The 20367-nt window shown below is 34.5% G+C and overlaps 1 protein-coding gene across 1 annotated transcript; it reads right to left on the bottom strand.

Annotated features, from left to right (window-relative positions):
* Window positions 1-16959: 16959 nt before the first annotated feature.
* On the bottom strand, window positions 16960-18059 carry LOC110938508 (dof zinc finger protein DOF3.5). Its single transcript, XM_022180797.2, has one exon. The coding sequence runs from the start codon at window positions 17843-17845 to the stop codon at window positions 17081-17083; it is 765 nt and encodes a 254-aa protein (XP_022036489.1). The 5' UTR covers window positions 17846-18059; the 3' UTR covers window positions 16960-17080.
* Window positions 18060-20367: the final 2308 nt, after the last annotated feature.

The following is a 20367-nucleotide window of genomic DNA, read 5'->3' as shown; positions in this document are numbered from 1 at the left end:
GAAGTGTACTTAAGGAACATAAAACCCAATGGACAATACTCAAAATTGAGATTATAAGTAAACATGATGGATCATTCTCACAACACACCCAACACCACAACTCTCTCCTTCTTCCTCCCCCATTCTCGGCCGAAACATAGCACCACCACCATCACCATTTTTATCCATCATCCAACCGTTCCAAGATCATTCTAAGGTATTAGAAGGTGTTTAATGAAGCTTGGTGCTTGTGGATCTTGAAGGACCTTCATCATTTGCTATTATCCTCCACTTTTGTCATCACCATCATCTTATGTTCTTCCCTAGCCTTGTGCTAGTTGTAAGACTCTCATGATCCTTATTTACTTCACATGTAGTTGGTTAAAAGATGTAGTATGTTGTTAATCACAAGAACACTAAAGAACATAAACATAAATCATAAACATAAGCTTACATATGACGGAATATTGATGAAACTATGTTGTTTAGTGTATGAATGATACTTGCTTGTTATTTACTTGAGATTATGATGTTGATCATCATAAGGAGCTTGCTAAATTGTGATTAAACACATGATCTAGCAAGTAAGAGGATGATTATGTGATAACACAAGATGATCATCCTCATATATAAGCATGAACTTGAAGAATAAAGTGATTTCTTGAGAAATAATAATCAAAGTGAACTAATAATCTTATGGATCTAAGATTCAGGAGTGATTTTCCAAAAGAACCAAGTTCAAAGTATGATTTTTAGAAGATCTTGGGTCTTACTTAAACAAACACTATTTTTAGTAGTAAAACAAGTGTATAAACACTTATGAAACAAGAGGATCTCACAAGGAAACGTTTTTGTAAAATACGTTTACAAGTTGTAAACACCTAAATTCTTTAAGAATGAGATTTTTAAAGGAATAAACACACTTTAAAAGGGTAACTAAATCTACTAAATATTTTACCAAGTTACTACAAGTTTTTATGAAAACTCAAGTTTATGATCATTATGTAGATAGCTTTGTTTTAGCACTTGGTAAGTGTAGATTGATTTTTGATTGTTGTGATGATTTTTGAAAAGAAAACGATATGCTTAAATAGCATGGACACCTCCATTTTTAGGGGAAACAATGGCAAAAATTTTCTAAAAATACAAACACTTAGAAAAAATATTTTCTAAACAAATATTTACAAATATGTTTAAACTATGGTTTTCAATATAAACCTTGCCATAGATTTTGTTACAAAAATATAAATATTGGAGGTTGGATTTTTATAAATAAAAATGGATAAATATGTATTTAGAATATATATTTAAATTAATAACACATTGTGTGTGATTATTTGTATACTTGGTGTAATAGTTATGTTATTTTAGGATTTAAAGTAATATAACTTAACAAAATACCAAGAATTTACAATCCAAAATAATACCAAGAATCACAAGGAATAAATATATAAGTTACACACTCAATATTGTGAAATCGAACGCAAGAACGTAACTTACAAATATTCCGGAAAATACCGTTACAAATATATATTTTTGGCAAATATTATTTTGGATGCAAGAAACGAAAATATGATTTTTATCATTATTACAAAGTTATATCATATTTTGACAAGGAGAAAAATATATTATTTTTGGGAAATAAAAATATATTTTTCTAGAGTATTTAGAAGATATATGACTTTTGAGAAAAACATATATTTTCTTGAAATACATTATTTTTAGACAAAATGGGTTTACATATATATATTTTCTAAAGTGAGACTTGAAAATATATTGTTTTGGAAATATATTATTTTGAACTACAAATACAAGACTACGAGAATACATGTATGAAATACTCCCATCCTTGGGAAGGAAATACGAAAATAAATACTTAAGAAGTATTAATACAGAAAATATTGTTTAAACAATTATTCCAAAATAAAAATATAATTTAAAGTTAAAATAATTATTATTTTAACAAGCAATTATAACTTGGAATAATATTGGGAACATAAGGAACGTAACTCAAAAACATAAATACTAAGGCAAGGCATGGCCCGTTAGTCTAATAGACATTAGTACATTGTAGGGAGTCGTGTTCGCTGAGGAGATTTGGGTTACGATTCTGAAGACGCAATACTGTGAGTTCATGTCCCCCTTTTCTTTTAACTGTTTTCAGTTTTATAACTTCAGGGGTGATATACATGCTACAATTGTTTACAAACTTTTTATACATGGTATGATTAGCTAAGGAGGGTTACTTACTACTTGATCATGTGAAAGGTGGGTATAACACTTAAGGCCATTAATCCTCATCGTAGGACCGAGGGACATGAGTGATAGATCTATTTGTGTATAGCGAGCCCATACCCATGCGGACCAGGGTGGCCCATGTGGTGACTATGTCTTCATCCCGGAGACAAATTTGCTAGGTTTGAGTTTTCCTGCACCATTTCACACATGCCATTGGCCTTGCAAACCATTGGTGATCTGTTTTTCCTTATTGCTACATACCAGAGACTTACATACATACAAGACATACTTTAAAGGTTTATTCATACACTTACACATGAACTCGCTCAACTTTTGTTGATGTTTTTCAAATTACATGTATTTCAGGGAACTAAGTAGATCTGGCAGGTGTTTGCATGTTGTCAAGCTGCGTCATGAATAAGGGATGTCATCCGTGGTCAAAGGGCTTAGTAGATGTATCATATTCCTGGACGGGATACATGTATCTAAACCCAGTTTTATTTAAAGCCTTCTGTTGAGTCTTTATGAACTCATTTAAAACATGTTGTGGTTTGTAACTTTAATTTGGTGTCAACGTTTCAAACAATTTATGTTATGTTCTAAACTTAATTAATTGATGAATATCTTATGGTTTTTGTCATATAGCGTTGTTATGATTGAATGCTATGGTATTAAGAAAGTCACACCAATAATCACGCTTCCGCAAAAGTCAGGGTGTGACATTGAGGCCCGGACCCTTCATTGTTATTACCTAACAATTGATCTTGTTGGCACAATAGGTTAAGGGAGTGCCAGCTGCGAGTTCGGCAAGAACCATAATTCGCGTAGACGATGCAAAAGATGGTGGTGATTGTGGCACAAGTGTTGGTGGTGATGCAAACACGTCAAGTAATGGATTTGGTTTTGATGGTGGTGCAACTGGTATGTGGTTGTGTTGTGTGGACGATGAGGATGTATGTCTTTTGTGATAACGTTGACAAGGTTTGAAAAAACTATTAATATTTATTATAAACTAGGTTAGAACCCCGTGTATTACACGGGTTGAATAAATGTAATTTTATATATTAAATAATAAAAAGTTATATGCTTATGAACCCCGTATATTGGGGTTAAATAAATATAATTTTATATATCAAATAACAAAAAAAGTTATATCTTTAAAAACCATGTGTATTACACATATTAAATAAATATAATTTTGTATACTAAATACTAAAAACGTCGTATCTTTAAAAAACTCGTGTATAATCGGGTTGAATAAATCTACCAAATAATAAAAAAATTACATCCTTAAAAACCCCGTATATTATATGTGTTGAATAGATCTAAAAAAGAGTTATATCTTGAAAACCATATGTATTACACATATTAAATAACTGTAATTTTGTATATTAAATACTAAAAACGCCGTATCTTTAAAAAACCTGTGTATAGTTGGGTTGAAAAATCTACCAAATAATGAAAAAATTATATCCTTAAAAAACCTCGTGTATTACACGTGTTGAATAAATCTAATTTTACATAGTAAATGATAAAAAAGTTATATCTTTAAAAACTTCGTGTACTACACGGGTTATATAAATATAACTTTGTATAGTAAATAATAAAAAAATTATATTTTTAAAAACCCCGCATTTTACACGAGTTGAATAAATATAATTTTGTACACCAAATAATAAAAAAAGTTATATTTTATTTTATTACTATAAATAAGCAACAAATTTAAGCAATACAACTTGTAACTTGTGCTTTGGGAATTTTTCAAAAAAAAAAAAACTTAATTTTTTTACTTTTAATCCAAACGTTTTTACTTTTGCAATTTTAACCCTACATAATTTGTTTTTTTAACTTTAACCCAAAACTTTTCATTATTTGCAATTTAACTTCACAACTTTTGTCATTTATACTTTTCATCTTTCGTAAATTTTCGTTTTACGTATAGTTCTAAATTTTTCGAGTTAGTTAATACGACGCAACGTACGACTGTGATTCAACTTTTAGTGTTTTGTTTCAAATTTTGCAAGTTAACACGGCGCAACGTGCATGTATGGTTCAACGTTTTTACCTCTATTTTTTCATGTTTGACAGGTTCGTCGCAACACGAAGATCTTAGATCGACTCAGTGTTGGTGGTCGATGACGGTTGTGTGGCATTAGTACTATTTGACACCGTTTTACTCCCCGCTGCACCGCGGGGTGTGTGCTTTGGGGGTTTTTCAAAGGAAAAATGGTTGTTGTAATCTTGCTTTAGGGGTTTCCCAAAAAAAAATGTTTTTTTTTTACATTTCACACAAAAGTATTTCATAAATTACTTTTAACCTAAAACAATTGTTTTTTTTACTTTTACTCCAAAACTTTTTATCTTTTGCAATCTATTCTCACAACTTTTTTTCCTTTCAACTTTGGTCATTTATAATTTTCATTTTCCACAAATTTTTCGTTTTATGCTTGGTTCTAAATTTTGTGACTTAACACATCGCAACGTGCGTCTTTGGTTTAACGTTTTTACGTTTCATTCTAAATTTTGCGAGTTAACACGACTCAACGTGCGTGTGTGGGTGAACGTTTTTACATCGTCTATTTTTTCCTGTTTGACAGGTTTAACATAATGTGCGGGTCGTAGATCAACTTAGTTATAACTAAAAAATCCCCGCCGCATTGCGGCGGGTCGCATTCCTAGTTTTTAATAAATTAGGATAACATTTAATATTAATTTATTATCATATATTTAATATAAGATAAGTAGGAAAGAGAGGTATTTGTTTTAAAAATATATTAAATTAACAATTTAGATTTGAGGATAATATTTTATTAAAGTATGATAAGATTTAATATTAATTTATTATTTATTTAGTTAATATAAGATAAGTATAGATTTAATGATACCTTCAATAAATGACACATGTCCAAAAGTTGGTTACTTTTGTTATAGTAGATAGATATTATATTTAAGTTCGGATACCGTTCTTGAGTTTTGTCCATTTTAATTAATTGAGCACCAAGCCCCGGTAACCATTGGGGCCTAGTGTTTCAAAACTTTAATCATTTTCGTCTTTTTCATTAACTCTGATAGATTTTCCATTTTGATATAGCATATATTAATCGAATGATTATGCATTTAAATTAATCTTTGAGTTCAAAGTAAATTGATGCCTTGCATCAAGCTTTAAAATATAGAATATGGATTGATAGATAACACGGAGAAAACAAGAAATTGAGCTTGGATTGATAGATAACACGGAGAAAATAAGAAATTGAGCTAATCAAATATAATTGGAATGAATTTTTTCATCCATAGCTTCATAATGCACCTCAATGATTGGTTCATTTTATATATCTGTGGTTGCATGTTAATTACTTCTTACATGCATCAATTTTCCATTCAGTAATTCGAAGTAACCCTTTCACATAAGTTTGCAAATCAGAACTAAAAAACAAACCCAAGTATTGAATTAGAATTAACAAGAATTATGACCCGCCGCAATTCGGCAAGAATTCTTTAGTTATAATTAAGTCGATTTAGGACCTACACGTTATGTTTTACCTGTCAAACGGGAAAAAAATAGACGATGTAAAAACGTTCACCCACACACGCACGTTGTGTCGTGTTAACTCGCAAAATTTAGAACGAAACGTAAAAACGTTATACCAAAGACGCACGTTGAGATGTGTTTAGTCACAAAATTTAGAACGAAGCATAAAACGAAAAATTTGCGGAAAATAAAAACTGTAAAGGACTAAAGTTGAAAGTAAAAAAAGTTGTGAGTATAGATTGCAAAAGATAAAAAGTTTTGAGTTAAAAGTAAAACACAAATAGTTTTGGGTTAAAAGTAATTTATGAAATACTTTTAGGTGAAAAGTAAAAAAAATATTTTTTTTTTTGAAAAACCTCCAAAGCCAAGGTTACAACAACCATATGCATAACCATTTTTTCTTTGAAAAACCTCCAAGGGCGTAAAACTGTGCCAAATAGCATTAATGCCACATTATCGCAGCGACCACCAACACTGAAGTTGCGGCGTGTTTATGTGAAGAAATTAGACCGAAACGCTAAACATGGAAATTAATAACTAGGTCGACCTAGGACCCGCACGTTTTGTCGAACTTGTCAAATGGGGAAATAATAAAAGATGTAAAAACGTTGAACCACACCGCACGTTGCGTTGTATTAACTCGCAAAGTTTAGAACGAAACGTAAAAACGTTACACCACGCACGCACGTTGCGATGTGTTAACCAATAAAATTTAGAACGAAGCATAAAGCGAAAAATTTGCGAAAATGAAACTATAAAGGACTAAAGTTAATAGTAAAAAAAGTTGTGAGAATAGATAGTAAAAGATAAAAAAGTAATTTAGTAATGCCCCTACCCTTGGGGGTTTTGCGCCATGTGACAGCTCAGTCAGCAATGAGGCGTTTTCTAATATGGGTGTAGTGGGGATGTGGGGCATTATGTTAAAAGAGGTTTAATAGAATTATATAAAAAAAACTATCAAAAAATGTTATGACAAAAAAATCAAAAATGGTGATTGGTCAACACACAAGGAGCTTGGACGTGAAAAAAAAACAACGCAAAACCAAATTTTATTGAAAAAAACACCCAGGGCGTGAGAGTTGGACATTATAGGGCGTTTTTTAGGGGAAAACGCTCAAAAAAAAAAACTCCCACTACGTATCCTCTTACAAAACCAAAAATGATAATAATTGTCTCGGAAAAAAAACAATCCAATTGCTCTCTTTCTTCTTATTTTCAGCCGTCGAAGAAGTCCCGGTCAATTAACGTCAAGATGCCTTTTTCAAAAAGTTATAAGTAAATAATTTGTTTTATAACCAATCCAAACAGCCCCTTAATTCCTCAAGCATTTTTTCTGGTTCACTATCAGCCCAAGACCAATGGTTATGGGCCACACTAATTCCATCTTTCCAGCCCACTAATTTGGTTCTTAGTTGTGCTCCACCGAAATCTCAAAATAATTAATCCAGCCCATTAATTAAATAAAAGTCTACTAATATTAATTAGTCCACGAAAATTACTTTTCAAAAAGAGTGAATTGCAAGTTTTGTCCTTTATCTTTAGGCCACTTTGCAAGTTTTGTCCTTTATGTTTAAATTTGACGAGTTTTGTCCTTTATGTTTAAAAATCAGCACGTTTTACCCTTTGGGCCTTAAAAATCAAGCACGTTTTTTCCTTTATGTTTAAAAATCAAGCACGTTTTGTCCTTAATATAATGTTTAAAATATCAAGCACGTTTTGTCCTTAAAAATCAAGCACGTTTTGCCCCAAAGGGTAAAACGTGCTTGATTTTTAAACATAAAGGACAAAACTCGTCAAATTTAAACATAAAGGACAAAACTTGCAAAATGGCCTAAAGATAAAGGACAAAACTTGCAATTCACTCTTTCAAAAACTTACTCTTTTAAAAACATATAACACTTGATTAAATTTTAATTTTTCATCTTTATCATGAACTTTACCATTAGGTCTTTTTGTAACTCTTACGTTGATCTTTATCATGAGCTTTACAATTAGGTCTTTTTGTAACTCTTACGTTGATCTTTATCATGAGCTTTATAATTAGGTCTTTTTGTAACTCTTGACGTCGTTGACCATTTTAACTCGTCTTTCACAATCCCTTCGCACCTTCAAAACAATATAAATGACCCAAAGTAGATTACGTTTACCAAAACAAATGTTTGTAGTAAATGATGGGATATGGATATGATCAATGCATGGTATAGGATGAAAATTGAATGTTGAAGTGTTAAAAGATTGCCTAAAATTGCAACTAACGCTCACCTCCATCACTTAATTTTATTTATATATTTTTTACACTTAAATTTTATTATTTATATATTTTTTACACTTAAATTTTATTAATTCTGAAGTTAAATTTGCTTAAAAAACCAAAAAGGAAAAAGTGTAAGGTCCCGAATTACCCGCTGAATCCGGTCGATTCTATACGCAGAATATATCAATTCTTGTATGAATCTAATCAAGGACAATCAAGATCTAATCAACAATTCAAATTCTTTTTAAAAAGATGTTACAAATGAACTCCCAAAGTCTCTATTTATAATCCCTAATACAAGATATTGAATGTTACAGATATGCCCCATGTTGGTCAATATTAATTTGATCATAAAGGTATGCTTGCTTAAACACAGAATTTGCACAAACTTAAAAGGTTCGCTCAAACAAAAAGTACCCAGACGTAGACTCAAATCATCAAAGTATACTCAACTCATCCGCAAGAACTCTTTGATAAGCATCAGTCACAACTTTAGACCTTACAATCCCCGAGGTTGTTCATGCTATCAAAATTCAACTAATCAGCAACTTCAGTATAATCTTCAATTAAGCTACATGGTTGTAAAAGTCCCGCCTAGGCTCTGAGTACTCACCGAGTAGTCGCTACAAGGTAGGCTGTCGAGGCTCGAGTACTATTCACCTAGGCTGATTACTCTCTGAGTAATCACTGTTGCCCAGAATGATCTTTGATCTCTAGATCGCAAATGATAAACTAACTTTAAGATAACATGAATCTAAATACAATGAGTGTAATTGAATGTGAATGAACGAATTACAAATGAGAAATCTATCCCCATTTATAGTTTCTAAAAGGTGCAAACGAATAGACGCGTCTCCTTACGAATAGTCGCGTCTCTAGAATCTTGTGGATGATATTCGATGTGAAGAGGTGTGTTTTTACAACCACAAGAAGTCGCGTCCCTTCTCTTTGTGTGGCTGCCGAAATCAAGAGGTGTCTCCCAAGGGATTTCGCAACCCTTGGGGTGGTGATTGGCAAGTTCTGTTTTGTCAACTTTAGTCCCTGTACTTTGTAACCGCCATATAACTAACTTTCTAACTATATACTAATAAACCCTTGCACTTTGGATGTGTAGAGATTAGTGATTTCATTCACCCCCTAATCTTGAACATCCTTGAGTTGTTGTAGATCTTGAACTCTGAGCAATTCTCGCATTGTAGCAAACTTGACTCTTGCTAGTGCCTTTGTTAGTATATCTGCCCGTTGTAGTTCTCCACTTATGTGTTCCACATTGATGTGTTTGTTCTCCAGGCATTCTTTTATGAAATGATAGCGTGTATCAATGTGCTTGCTTCTTCCATGAAATACTGGATTTCTCATGAGTGCTATTGCAGAAACATTATCCACTCTAAGTGTTATCTTCTCTTCCTTCCAGCCTGTAATTTCACTTAGTAATCTTTTAAGCCATAGTGCTTGGCATGCTGCTGCGGTGCGCTGCCATGAATTCTGATTCACATGATGATAATGCCAATGTTTGTTGCTTCTGTGTGCACCAGGTTATAGGTGATTCTCCAAAGTAGAATACTAGACCAGTTGTACCTTTTCCTTTGTTTGTATTAACACCATAACTGCTATCACTATAACCTGTGATCTTACCTTCTCCTTGCTTCTTGTAGATGATTCCATGCTCTTTGGTTCCTTTGATATAACGTAGTACTTACTTCACTGCTTTCAAGTGTTGCTCCTTTGGTTCTTGCATGAATCTACTAAGAAGACTAACTGGGTAATATAGATCTGGCCTTGTATGCAATACGTACCTGAGAGAACCTATTAAGCTTCTGTAATGTGTTGCATCTACTGGATCTCCTTCTTCTGTCTTTGTTAACTGTGTTCCTGGATTCATAGGAATCTCTGTGTTGTTGCAGGTTAACATATCAGCGTCTTTGAGTTAATTGTGTATATAGCCTCTGTCTGTTTGATGGCTATCTCACCCCCTGCTTGAATAACTTCTATTCCCAGATAATATGCTAGTAATCCTGGATCACTCATTTCAAACTTGTTCTCCATTTAAGACTTGAAAACAGCTATCTCACTACTAGAAAATTGGGCAATTGCCACCGAAATTTGCCACCGAAAATAACGATCACAAAATTAGCTACCTTTTTTCAACCGAAATGGTTTTGGTAGCTAATACATCCGAAAAATCGTAAATAATAATAACAATTAAAAAAACAGTTGCAAAATGGTGTCAAATATGCAAATATAAAAAATTTTATTAAAGTTGCCACCATTTTTCGACGAACATTCAGTTTGCCACCGTCACGTCACATTTTAAGCAGGATATCAACTAAGTTATCACATCTAGGGTTCTGATTCTGAACTTTCTAGAACCATCACTTCCGCTCCACCATCACCAATCGAATCATCCTCTACTCCACCTCATTGTCGATGATCCAAAACCCTAATCGCTCCCAAAAATGGCAATCGTTGGACTTCAGTGATGAGCAAATGATTTCTTAGGGTTCGGTTTGTTGGGAACGATGACTAACGGTATTGTTATTCTTAATTGAAGGTATGGATTTTGCTTTTGGCCAAATTTCAAGATTCTATGGTTTTGCAATTAATGAGCAAATCATTTATTAGGGTTTATTGTTGATGAATTATTTATGAGCTTTTTTTTTCGTGTTTATTATTGATTTATTAGCCTTTCAATTGATTCCTAGCTTCGATTTCTTACTTCAGTAGATGATAAAAAAATAAACAAAGCTTTGAGCGTAGATGATTCTGACTAAATGATCTCACAGGAAGTTTTTCATGATTTTCGCTTGGATTTCAAAAGGGATGTTGTCTGACATCTTGATCTTGATTATGAACGATGCTTAATATTTAGGGTTTACGAAGGGAATATATAGGGGATGGTTGTGTATTAAATTAGAGCAGTCGATGTGGTAAGGATATATGGAAATAAAGAACACAAGACTAGGGTAGGAGGTGACATTCCGGCGGTCGGAAATCGTCACTGACGCTACTTCATGACTGAGTCTGGCTGGAAAGTATGCTTAGCTGGAAACTATATTTTGGTTTTTGTTATGGGTTTGCTCTTGATTTGTAGTAATCCGTTCGTGTAAAATAAATAAAAAATTCCTTTATTAACTTGAATTACAGAAACAAATCAGAATGAAATAAAATTACAGTACAAATTACAACTGAAAAATAGAAATACAATAACTGAAAACTCGAACAGACGAAACTGTTCTTGGCTGAGGATCGAGTTAGACACGGGTCCCTTAAAAAAATTTCGTGTCTCCCAGGAGAACACGTTTGTTTCCGGGATACAACAGCTGCAAGCAGTTGCACTGCCGGTCTTGACTCCAACCCGAAGGTGTACCTTGCTGCTTGAAAGATGAAGATAGCTGAAGAGAAAGATTGTAGAGATGTAAGTTTTTAGGTGTCTTTGTTCTGCAATGGAATGCTCCTATTTATAATTGCAGGTCTTGAAGAAACTGAAAAATGAATTAAATGAGTGAATTAAACTGCATTAAACGTCCTTAATGCACTTTAATTCGTCACTTAATTCTTAGTCAAACGCATTAAATTCGTCAGTTTCAAATGCTGAATGTAACTGCACTGGCATTAACTGCAACAGGAAGCTTCCGCGCATGCGTGCGCGAAAGACACACTGGTGCGCGCGCAGGTCTGCAACCTCACGCGCGGTGCGTCCAGTTGGCTCACTGCCATGCGTGCGTGCGCCATACTCACTCAGGTCCATGCGCACCTGCACGCGTATGCCACGTCAGCTGTGAGCCTCTACGAGCACGCCACACAGTCGCGCCGTTTTGGCTCACTTTGGTGCGCCGCGCACGTCACATCAGGCCCATGCACCATGCGCGCAACCGCGCGCTCATGTGTACTCGCTCGCGCGCATATGCGCATGACTGCCACGTCATGCGCCACATCACCTACCACTTGGTCCTTGCAACCCTTGTGCTCCACCACGCGCTCGCGGTCAAAAATACAAAGGCGGCTCTTAAGCGGAGCGAAGTGCAAAGTGCGCCATCGAAGCGCCACATTGCGCCTCATCGCCCACGCCACGCGCGCGCGCGTGTGAGAGTGAGGGTGCTCCGCACCCTTCGCGAGTACACTAGTGAGTGCTTCCATAAACAATTAGGATGGAGAGTTCCCACTTAAATACCCCTTTAAGTTTCATCTCTCATCAGCATTCAAGTTTCAAACACCAAACTTTAAGCATCGATATCTCATTCATCTTAGCTCCGTTTTGGACGTGGTTTAGTTCGTTGCGAATCTCTTCCAACATAGAACACAAACCCACAAATAAATGCATAAAACCCGCTCATTTTATTATATTTATTTCTAATCCAAAATAGGAAAAAATCATTTTCCTATATTTGTGAAAAATGCTATTTTCACAAAATTTCCAACATGATTTGCATATAATTGATTATATGAGCTGGATTTCTTTAATCTTGGATTATCATTGAATCTTATTTTCATACACTATACTACTGTTCTGATTTGAGGATAGGCTGTGTTGATCTTTAAAATTGGTTGTGTGTTTATGTTTTTTTTTTTTTTTTTTTTTTTTTTTTTTTAATTTTATGAATAATAGGTTATAGGTCAAGGATGAAGTAGTAGGTTACAAGTAGTAGAAGCAAGGATACAAGTTTGATTTTTAAAGGATTTCACCACCAAAAGGTAACTGTTGTATCCCTCTTGATACTATTTTGATGATAATTCATGGTTTGTAAATGAGTAAAAAGTAAGGGCAATATTTCAAGGTTATTGCATGATACCGCAATTTAGTTGCTATTGTTATTTGTTGAAAACAATTGCATGTCAATTTAACTATTATTGTTGTATGTAGAAGCAGGGTTGAGCAAAAAACGGGTCATACCCGTCAAACCCACCAGAACCGCATGAACCAACCCGCTAAGACCCGTCTGGGCTATGTGGTTCGGTTTGCGGTTCCATTAAACTCCCATTAAACGGTTCCGGGTTGGGTCCGGGGTTCCATTAAAAAACCATTAAACCTAGAGATCATGATTGTATATATGGAAATTAATTCTTTTCTTACCCTTTCAACATTTATCTCAATCTGAAGCTAATAACGACATTTATCTCAATCAAAAACCATTTATATCATATGCTTGTTCAATGAACTTGTTACTTCATCTACTTCGTTTGATTGAACCTGCAACTCAATCTCAAGATATCATCGAGTTGTGTTTTTTGTGATTTGAAGATATGAACCTGCTAATGTAGTCGTCTTCTTATGTAGTTTAGGTTCAATGACTCGTATATATATTTGATGGTATGTAGACGTCTTCTGTTTAATTAATTCAAGTCGTTGTCTTTATATTTGATGCATGTTTCGTGTATATATATTTGAAGTATGATTCGTATATATAGTTGATGCATGATTCGTATGTATGTTGTTGGATTAACCAATGTACTTTGCGATTAGACCTGGCAAACGGGTCGGGACGGGTTGGGTCATGGGTCAAAATGGGTTCGGGTCAAAATGGGTTCAGGTCAAAACGGGTCAAATAAAAAAAGGGCTGTTTTGGTTCGGGTCAAAACGGGTTCGGGTAGGAACGTGTTCGGGTCAGAACTGGTCCGGGTCAGAACCGGTTTCGGGTTGGTTAAAAAAATGTTTTTTTTTAGAAAAAAGAGATTGTACATCAAGGGGTTCGGTTTGGTTTTCAGTTATTCAGTTTTGGAATAGGTTCCGGCTAGCCCTCACCAAAACAAAATTTTTGATTTTTGCCGAACGTTAACCGATTCGTTTTCAGATATTCAGTTTTGGCATAAGTTCTGTTTGGTTATGGGTCGGTTAACTGATGAAAAGCTGCTGAGAAATTCACCCATTGTCGGCCTAAAACCCTTTGCGATCCAAAACCCGTCCCGTGTGAAAACCCGTGTCGGCACGAACCCGATCCGAACCCACCCGTTCCGATCCAAAACCCGCCCCGTGCGATTGAAACAAAAGACAAGAAAAGAAAATATATTGGAACAGACTCATTCAACCAAACACAGTTAGCATATGGTTTTTTGGTTTTGGAAACTTATATTTTATATACATTACTATTTGTTATCTTATTTAATTTAGTGTATTAATGACTGTATGAATTAGTAAAATTTAATAATGTTCTTATAGCAACATTGCATTGTGGATGATGATTGATTGAGGATTCGGTTTGTCTCAGCTTGGCCCGAGCCAAAAATTTAAGTTTCAAAAACGGTTCTGTGGGTCTTATGTGAGGACCGACCTTTTTGGAACCTTTTGGAATCGAACCGACCCTGTACTAAAAGGGTCGGTTCCCGTTCTTAAGATATGCTCTATACGGTTCGCGGGTCAGATCGGGTCTGGCATGGTTCCGGTGGGTCCGACCCTTTTCGACTAACATGTACGTACCACTTTTTGGGTTGGTTTTATAGAACTTATGCTAATGTTTATTGAATTTTAATAAATTTATTCAAAGTTTAGTATTACAAAAGGAATAATTAATATATTTTAACAATTACTATGCAATTTTTATTTACAAGGGTCTTTATTCTAATTAGTTATGCAACTTTATTTACAAGCACAAATGGATCTGCATTCTGATTACTCTGCAATTTTCTACAGGAACAAATGAGTCAAAACTGATCCACTGCTAGGTTTCAGTTTTTTTTTTTTTGGCATGAAATTTAGCTATATATATGGTAAGGGTAACACTTCTTCACACTCAACTTTTCTACTAAAATATTTGATTGTATAAACTCGGGTTATTTAAGTTTGACGTTGCCGCAACCACAACGAGTCAAAATACTAGTTAGAATGAATTAGATACTAAACGTTCTGCTTCATGATTTTTTTTTGTTATTTTTTTTTTGTGGATTCAGATTGAAAAGGTCTGCTTTGATTTGTAGCAGCAATATGAAATTAGTTAACAAATGTGGTATTTCCTTTTGTTTTGTTAGGGACCCACAAGAATTTGAACTGCAAATATCACTGATCTGCGGTGATTTGAACTTGTAGCAACATGAATTTCGATACCAGAAGTTAAGCACAGAGCAAAGCTAGATTCAACACCATATGCCAAAAGTTCTTGTCCCTGCTCTCAAGGTTAATGCGATTCACTCAACATTTATACTATATAGCTTTGAATGCGATTAATTTTTAGCTTCTAGCACTTGAATTGTAGCCCACAATTGGATATAGTTATCTTTGCAACCAACTTAATCCGTTATTAGTTTTCGTTAATTCTGAATTCTTGATTCAATTCATTGGTTGTTTTCTAGATTAAAAAAGTTGAACTTTGTTATCAAGGAGCTCATTAAAGAAAAGGATGAAGAAAAAGAAAAAGAAAGGCTAAATGGAATTATTGCAGGGTTGTTGGCTGGAAAAAAAAAATAAGGTGGATAAAGATGCTATACTCGATACGATGTCACAAATTGAAGCTGTGTTAACAAGTACAATTTGAAGATAGACTACAAACACTTGGTTTTGAATGTTTCGATGTTTATCATATTAGGATTTTAGTTATTTGATGTTTTAGTTGGTATTTCTATTAGAATGTTTTGTATGCTTTTGATACATAGATGTTTTATATAATTTTGGGTTTTCGTGATCCTATTAGACTCTTTATATAATTTTGTAATTTTATTGATATGTAATTTTTATGAAAAAAGTAGGAAAATGAAAAATCAAGCTGAATAAAAAACCAATATTCAAGCAATCACAAAATGGTAGCAAATAATGTAACAAATAATTCAACAAGCTCGCTAAATGCCCACAGGTTTTCAATGAAAATGGTGGTTAAACGGTGGCAAATCGGTAAATGAAAATGGTGGTTAAATGGTGGCAAATCGGTAGCAAACTAAATGGTGGCAAATCGGTAGCAAACAAGGTGGACCGTAGAAAACAAGAAGCGGTGGCAAATAATTTTGACCAATTTTGTGGTGGCAAAAATAAGGTGGCAAAATATAAAAATGGTGGCTATTTGGTAACAGTAGGGCAATTGACACGGGTGTTTTTGTCACCGCATTTTTTGTGGCAAAATGGTGACAACAGGGGAATTGCTACTGTTTTGTGACTAAATGTTTCATGACAAAAACCCTTTTTTCTAGTAGTGTCTCCTTCCTTGATGTTCCAGTGACTATTAAATCATCAACATAGACTCCGACTATTAGTGTAGAAGTCTTACTCGTCCTTGTATAGATTGCATTTTCTAAAGTGCACTTCTTGAAATTAAGTGACTTTAGGGTTTGATCTAACTTCGTATTCCAAGCTCTTGGTGCTTGTCTCAATCCATACAGTTCTTTTGATAGTTTATAAACCTTTCCTTCCTCTCCTGGCTTTACAAATCCTTCCGGTTGTGTGACATAGACCTCCTCATTGAGATCTCCGTGTAAGAATGCAGACTTCACGTTTAAGTGATGTACCTCCCAACCTTGATATGCTACTAAAGCCAACATTAGTCGAACTGTCTCTATGCGTGCTACTGGTGCAAAGACTTCATCAAAGTATATTCTGTGTTGATGAACATATCCTTTTGCTACCAGCCTTGCTTTATGTCTGACTACGTTTCCGTTTGCATCTACCCACTTTAAACCTATTGCCTTGTGCTCTCTTGGCAACTCTGTCAGTTTCCAAGTGTTATTCTTGTTTATTGAGTCTAATTCAGCCTTCATTGCTTTAATCCATTTTCTGTCACTAGATGCTTCCTTGTAATTCACTTGGTTCTTCTTCAGCAAGTAGTATTTTTGTGGATCTACTTGAATTTCAGTTAAATTTTTTGGTTATCGGTTTAGCTTTTGGTTATGATTCGATTTTTGCTCACCCCTAGACATGTACTCTTCTTGGTATTTGAGAATAGTAGATGTTAATACGACCAACTTGTGCCAATTAGCTCTATTCTAATAATATTGTACAGGGTCAAAAATCTATACGCCTTTGCAAAACGAACCCTTTAAATTAGATTATTTGTAATCCTTTTGTTTCAACCCATACGTACATATAACTAATTACAATATAAATTTTAATAACAACTAAACACATAAATATAAATTTTACAACACCTCATATAATAAGTATTTCAAGGCCTGAAAATTGCATCGGGTTTCGGCGGTTGTCCAAACATCTTTATTGAACATTCAGCTGAGACTTCCGGTCCAATCCCTGGGTTTAAAACCGGTTCCGAACACACAATATTCGACTCCGACCACCCCAATTCCTCTCCGGGCAACGGCGGCAACCCGCAGTTGCTCATATCACTTGTCCCAAAGTAATGTTTTTCATGATCCTCGTGGTTATTGAAAACGGAGTTGTATCCACAAAACTGAATCCCATTACCTTCACTAAAAAAGCTCTCCAAACTCGTCCCATAATCGCCAAACTCCATATTCGGAATGCTTGAAAACCCGACTGACACCATTGGATCAACTTCACCAAGCAACCCTTGATCATTCACATATTCTTGATTACCATTTTGTGGCCTTTGGTTTAAAAAGTTGGCATACACTTGTTGAATATCAATATGTGTAGGCTGCATCATTGTGGATCCACTCGCATTGTCCCCACGGATTTCTACATTGCGTGCGGATTCACCCGCGCCATGTACAAGGGCGTTTGTGGTGTCGGATACGCGAACAGACTTTGCGCGTCGAGTTTTCCGGCAACCACCACCAACGGGGATGTTTCTAAGAGAGCCACCTTTAGTCCAATATCTTCTACACCCTTTACAGAAGTATCTTGGTTGAGTCAAGCTGTAATTGTTGTAATAGCAAAATTTGGTGTTTGATGAACCGCAACGAGGACACGGTGGGCATATTTCGACTGTGGGCTTCCATCCTCTTTCCATTTTGTAAAGTGTTCAAGTTCATAAAGCTTCAATGGTGGTTTACTTTCTTTCAACATCCAAACCACACTGAATGTGTGTGACTGTGTGAAGTTGGAGGGAGATGATTGATGAGCATGTGTTTTGGGTAAAATTAGGGTTTTTAAAGATGATATGTGTGTGAAAATTAGAGAGGAATCAGTGTGTGTAAAAAGGTGTTTTCTGTCATAAGTTGAGAGAAAAGTGATGGTTATATTGGGGGGAAACTATTGGCCATCATGGGTTATAAGCCTTGGGTGTATAATTAATGATTTGATTTGGTTTATGATGATATTAAAAAATTCTTTATTGTTCGATCTCACTATTACCTATATCTAATATCTAATATTTATTTTTTATTTTTATTAGTTAGTTAATAATTAGAATTCTAACTTACACAAATGGTCATAATTGATATATATAAAGTTATGAATTTTATCAGTAACATTATTAGAAAGATAATCATTAATTTAGAAACTTGTGACTTCTATGATCATCAACATCAAATTGCACTTATGGTTCCATGTTGTTAATCGTGGTCGCTTTGCTATAACCGTTGCATATTGAACATTGATCGAAACTAAAATTCAAATTTATAACCCTTTACAAGCATCTAACTTACGAAATCGACATTAATATTCCATGGAGATAATTTTTTTCACGCCAAATTAACACACACTCTCCCAAATCTACTCCTAAAAATTTCCACCCGATGCCCATTTTGTGGGACTTAACCGACACCACTAATTAGGTTTTCTTTTGGGATCTCTTTATCCGTTTGACCGATGGTTACAGACTTGATCATGATGCGTCCATCAATGAGAACAGTGGGTGTGTTTACAGTGAATAATTAATTAAGGATTGAATGGAGCATCCGTTATTTAAATGGCTTTGGTGTATTTCGTTTTTACCAACATAACTTCACGGATTGTTGGTAACTTGGTATCTTCAGTGACAACAGATTTACCATCGGTGAAATTACTATGATTCGTGCATTTTATACCATTCTAATCTAATAATCTTAGAAAATTCATTATTCTTTACCCACGCCATTTTCAAAAGATATAAAACTTTTGTCATTCATTAATACATTGACTTCTTAGATATCTTGGAAACTTAAGATGACGACTTAAAATCCCTATATTATATCATAAGGATACGAATCATGACTTGATTGAGTAAGAAACAATATGTACCAAATTATCATATAAAATAACGTAAGTGTGTGTGTGTGAAATGATCAGCAGATTTTGTGTTAAAAGAGTGTAAAGGGGGCCATGCATGCACGTGTAAGTGCTTGGTGGTGAGTTATAGAAGGCAATGTGTACGGGACCCGCACAGTTATCTGTAGCACTTGTGACGAATCGCACGGTTGTTGTCGGTGTTTGCAAGTGGTGTCATCACCCCATTGGTTGATTATGAAGGGACTTCAGGAAGCAAAGTTATCGATTTCTACAAATATATTTACTTATTTTTTACATTTAGTGGTAAATAATATATAATAATTGTAGATGTAAAAGTGGGATTTGGTGATCCCGAAGACGAGGAATGTCGCTTTGAGAATCACGCGTGGGGGTTTAGAAAGGTACATCGGATCATGGGCTTCTTGGATCACGCTTTTTATAATATCAAATTTATGTCTCGAATTGTGATGTTGGCTTCGGTTTCCTTTAACTAGACATCAACTTCATATCACTCTAATTTTCACAATCTTCACTTGTTATTAACTGTCAAGATATCATTGTTTATTGGTTGGGGATTATGATAATTATATAAATTATAGATATAATGTAACTATGTTTTATGGTGGTAATGTGTCTCTCTATGCATCATGTGAAGGGTTCAATTCTGAAGTATGCAAGTATAAAGGTGGTTAATAAAAGTATAATATGAGTGATGTTCTAAAGAAATATAAATTATGCATATGAAGATAGTATATGGTACTAATAGACTAAATTAAGGGCAACTCTCTAGCCATTTGCCGCAATCATTATAATTGTTTCGGCTCGGGTATTCATTATTTTCACTTTTGTTACGGATTTCATACTTATACATGATATGCTTTGAGTTGTCGAATTATTTTGTCAAATTATCTCGGAGCACATAAGTGTGGGTTTGTTAGTGTCAAGAACCATGGAACCAACACATAACACATAATTACCAAGTCGTTTATTGATGAACAAATTGACCTAGTTTAATACAAAAGGTAAATTACAAACACCATCTTCCCGATAAGAAGACACACAAACTCTAATACAACTATTTGGTCAACATGATCGAATATAAGACGAACCCTAAAATGATTATTATAACAATGGAGGAAAGACAAAGACTCTAACTCTCTATGTTATAACCCACACACATGGAGTTAGCATGTTTATATACCCTAAACACTTTAACTGAAATCCACAAGCAGTCGCTCAGCTTCCATCAGCCTTCATAACAAACCTTCATTGTAACAACCCACGTTTCAAAGTACAAGTTAAAGTCAAAGTCAAAGGAAGAAA

Source organism: Helianthus annuus, chromosome 14 (genome assembly GCF_002127325.2).
Source record: "Helianthus annuus cultivar XRQ/B chromosome 14, HanXRQr2.0-SUNRISE, whole genome shotgun sequence".
Lineage (NCBI taxonomy): Eukaryota > Viridiplantae > Streptophyta > Magnoliopsida > Asterales > Asteraceae > Helianthus > Helianthus annuus.
This window is presented reverse-complemented; position numbering and strand designations above follow the sequence as displayed.